Source organism: Gavialis gangeticus, unplaced genomic scaffold, assembly GCF_001723915.1.
Source record: "Gavialis gangeticus isolate Ggan-Ray unplaced genomic scaffold, GavGan_comp1, whole genome shotgun sequence".
Lineage (NCBI taxonomy): Eukaryota > Metazoa > Chordata > Crocodylia > Gavialidae > Gavialis > Gavialis gangeticus.
Window position 1 is genome coordinate 1,907,584 of NW_017729032.1, and position 4,166 is coordinate 1,911,749.

General features: G+C 64.3%; 1 protein-coding gene across 6 annotated transcripts in view; it reads left to right on the plus strand.

Moving 5' to 3' along the window:
- The window catches only part of NUMA1 (nuclear mitotic apparatus protein 1), a 58,947-nt gene extending 55,996 nt beyond the window's left edge, over positions 1–2,951 (plus strand). For 5 of the 6 annotated variants that reach the window (XM_019524308.1, XM_019524306.1, XM_019524307.1 and 2 more), the window contains 4 exons: positions 65–234; positions 456–572; positions 773–940; positions 1,592–2,951. In XM_019524308.1, the coding sequence (XP_019379853.1) occupies positions 65–234; positions 456–572; positions 773–940; positions 1,592–1,627 (491 nt within the window). In that variant the 3' untranslated portion in view covers positions 1,628–2,951. Of the gene's footprint in view, positions 1–18; positions 235–455; positions 573–772; positions 941–1,591 lie in introns of all 6 variants that reach the window. The other variant, XM_019524311.1, reaches the window with a different exon arrangement.
- The last annotated feature ends 1,215 nt before the right edge of the window (positions 2,952–4,166 follow it).

Genomic DNA, 4,166 nt, shown 5'->3' on the forward strand with positions numbered 1-4,166 from the left:
CCTGCGTGTTTTTTGCAGCCCTCCAGCTCCTTGACGGCCATCACAGACGAGGATGTGAAAACAGGCGACCCACAGGAGACGCTGCGCCGGGCCAGCATGCAGCCCTCGCAGATCGCTGAGGCCATGGGCCCCCGCCACAGCACACTCGGCGCCAGCTGGCGGGGAGGCATCACCACCCGGCAGCAGAGAAAGCGGCTCTCTGGCGAGTCTCATCAGGGCCCAGACACCCCTGAGGTGAGACCGGCGGAGCCTGGGGCACGGAGCTGCGAGTGTTACGTGGAGCCTTCGCTCCTGCACCTCTGCTGGATCTTGCCAGCCCCCTCCATCGCCTCCACTGCTGTCTGCCCCATGTGTGCATGCTCCCAGTGGATATGTGTGGGCACTGACTCGCTAAATGGGTGGGCAGGGAGAGGGGACTTACCTCCCCGGTCCTCAATCCCTCCTTCTCTCCGTAGTCCAAGAAGTCAACCAGCTGCTTCCCGCGTCCTCAGACCCCCAAGGACCGCAACGAAGAGCGCAAGCGCAGCACCCAGGGCAGCAAAAAGAGCGAGTTGCAGGGAGCCAGCAAGCAGGTGAGTGCCCTAGTCTGCCAGGTGCCGGGCTGGCTTGCCTGGCAGAGATGTAGCTGAGCAGTCAGGATCGGGGCTGGGTGTGCTGCTCCAGCTCCTGCCCCACCGCTCTCCTGCTGGGGAGCAAGGAGGCTTTGCGGGCACTAGGAAGCGGGGCCTGCAGTGCCTTGCTGAGCATGGAGTCCCCCTCTCTGCCCCTGCAGTCGGAGAGGCGCCAGTCCATGGCGTTCAGCATCCTGAACACGCCCAAGAAGCTGGGGAGCAGCTTGCTGCGCCGTGGGGCCAACCGGAAAACCACTCCCAAGAACTCCCCGCGTGGCAGCACCCGGCGCTCCCCCCGCATTGCCACGGCCAAGTCACCCAAGGGCAAGGTATGGGGACCCCGGGGCTGGGCAGGGTGGGACAGGGCGGCCTGTGTCAGCACCACTGTTGGGTGCCTGTTCCCCTGGGCTGCCCCCAGTTAGGGACTGTTCAGTCGCCAGCCTGAGCTCCTGTGCTCCCCAAGCCCAAGGAAGGCTGCCACGAGTCCAGTTCCAGGCCACCCCTGCGTGCAGGATTGCTGTGCTCCTCTTTGAGGGGAAGAAGAGGTTTGTCTTAACCAGAGGGATACGGTAATTTGGGGGCTTCAGGCATTCCCTGGGGGCCCCTGCCTTGAGCCAGCGTGTAGTCAGCCCGTGCCCAGGTCATGCAGCGGCATCCCTGGGGCCCCTACTACTGTGTCCCCCTTTCTCCCACTTCCCAGCTCTCGGGCCCGCCCTGGGGGAGCTGAGGGGTGGCAGCAAGGCCCTGTGGCTGGGCCTAGCTTGGAGACGTGAAGCTGGTCCTTGCACGCTGCGCCTCTGCTGGGTGCAGAGGCCTTCAGGGAGTCGCCTGGAGAGGCTGAGATGTGCCAGGTCTGGCTGCATGTGCTGTGGGACACATGAGCTCCCCTCACTTCAGCCACCTCCTGGCCCTGCCAGGCCTGCAGTGACTCCCACCCTCACCAGCACCCGTGGGTCTAAAGCAGCCTCTCTCTCCCTCAGGCCAACCACAAGTCGCTCAAGGACATGAAATTCTAAGCGCTCTCCTGGCTGCGCTGCCTGCCTGGGCAGAGGCCGCCCTGGGCACTTTCACCTCCAGCCTGTCGCCAGCCGCCTTCCATCTTGCCGCCACTGCCCTCTCTCCCTCCCTGCTCAAAAGCCACCAGCAGGGCTGCCCCTGACGGACGCTGCCGGAGGAGAGGAGAGGGACGGAGGGGCCTGGACTCCAGCTGTGACAAGTTCCCAGACACTGCCCCTGCACTGAAGTCGTGCCAGGAAGGTACCGTCCCACATGCCTGAGCAGAGTCTGTGGGGAGCGCCCAGCTCCCTGCGATGCGGAGGGGGCTGTGGAGGTGTCAGCACCTCAACCTCCTTCTCCGGCTGTCGGAGGATGCAATGTGCCTGGTGTGCAGAGCAGAGGCCAGCAGTGGGCACTGCTGCCCTATGTGGCCCGGTTCTCCCAGCTCTTCCCCCTGTCAGAACCCAGTTTGCCTGCCACGGGACGTGGCTTTCCCAGCAGGGCCGCCTTGTATCTCCTACGGCCCTGCTTGTGGTGCTGGGGGCAGTGCTTGTACAGAGCCCGGGAGCCAGCAGGCCGCCACGCGCCGGCCCTGGCGCTAGTATCATGTACGTACTAATTCCTTATCATGAGCATATCTCCAGTGTGTGCTTGGGCCTCGCTTGCCCGGCAGCTTCTTGCAGGGCCCGTAGCAGGGGCTCCCTGCTCCGTAGTAGCTCCTCACTCAGCCTCCCCTGCCCAGACCCATCTCTTCATGCGCTGGAGGGAGCTGGGTCTTCTCTGTGTGGACATGAAGTGCACGGGGCTGACCAGAGCCACGTCCCCAGGGCAGGCCACTGCCATGTGGGCTGTGGCCATGGGGCATCTCCCTCCACAGCAACTTCTCGTGGCCTGGCAGCCCCGGAAGTGCCTGCAGCGGATCCAGACGGGCAGCCCTGTGCCAGGGCTGCTGGCTGTGTGCAACTTGCCCAGCCCTAGGGGCACCAGGATTGTGACCTTAATGGGATGGGAGAGCGGGAGCAGTACAGCCCTGGTGTCCCCACAGGGACCCTCGCATCTCTCAGTGTAGGTAGGGGTCGGTGGCTATGCCTCGGCTCCCTGCCCTGCCTGCAGGTACGAGCCATGCCAGGAAGGTGCCCCTTATTTCCTTGACCCAAAGCTGCAGCATCCCTTGTCCTCGTGTCTCTCACAAGCAGCGGCTTCTCCAGCCCCCAGCGGGGGTGTGGCAGGGGCAGGGAGAGGCACCTGCAGAAGGGACCCCTCTGGGCAGCCCCCCTGCCCCCGCCGGCAACAAAACGTTTTTAAATGTTTCTACTCTGTAAATAAACTGTATTTTTCTCCTGAGGCCTCATCTCTCCACTGGTTTGCAGCCAGCTCCACCTTCCTCCCTGGGGGGCCCTGCTCAGGGTCTTGGCACAGCGGAGCGCTGGCCCCAGGTTTCAGGGCTCATGGCAGCCCAAGGGTCTGGCACACGTTTGAACGGGAGAGCCCAGGGGAGCTCGTCCAGCTGCACCATGTGCCAGTTGTGCCCCCGCACTCCCGGAGGGGCCAGCTGCGTTCACCTACCCCCCTGCCCTGGGGCAGAGGATGGTGCAGCACTGGGGCAGCTGCGGTGGTGGTGGGGGGTGCAGGTTTGGATAGCTGCTCTGTGCCTATAACCCTGTGTCACTTCTCTTCCCCTCCTGCAGCACCACCTGTGCACACCCCCATCCTGCCCTGGGGCACATTGCCAACCAGACAAACCCAGCCTGGGTCCCAGCATGTCTGGTCCCAGCAGGGCCTGGACCTCCCGGCTGCTTTCCAAACTCCTTGCTGGGTCTGTGCCCCTGGAGCAGCCCCGGGCGTTGCCACCAGCACAACCCCAGCAGAGGAGCATGGCTGGAGCTGAGACGTGTGTGGCAGGGAGGTCCTAGGCTCTTTCTGCCCCAAGACTGGGTACGAGGCAGGAGGGAATTTGCCATGAGAAGGATCTTTATTGAGCTGTCCCCTAAGGGGAAAGAGGTGGCGCCTGCCCCTGGCTTCAGCCCCTAATTGCACGGCCTGTCACCCAGCTGCTGCTGACGCCCAGGGACGAGGGGACCTGGAAGAGTCGGAAGCACAGGTGCTCCTGGTGGCCCAGTGTGCAAGGCTTTCCAGCCACCCCCATCCACCTGCCAGCTGGGCTGGTCTGGGGCTGTGGGCCCAGGGCCATTGGGTGCACAAGGAGCCTTGTCTGGCTGCTGTGTGAAGGGGCATGGTGGTGGAAGCGGCATGGGGCCAGGGCTCTACCCAGCCCTGCGCAGTGCCATTGGAGTGCAGTATCTTGACCAGCCAGTACACGAGCGTCCTGTCTGGGAAGGCGCTCTTTGCCTCGCGTGACATGGAGTAGTTTGCCCCTGCGGGGGGGAGGGGCGGAAGTAGGCGTGGGGCTCTCTGCTGGGGGTCGCAGCGCTGGAGCAGGGGGTGGGTGTCAGCGAGGTGGGGTTGGGGGTGCACTTACCCAGGGCAGGTCTCGGGAGCGGTTTGAGGGGGTAGATGATCTCCGGGAGCAGCTTGGAGCTTGCGTCTGAGGGCGGAGAG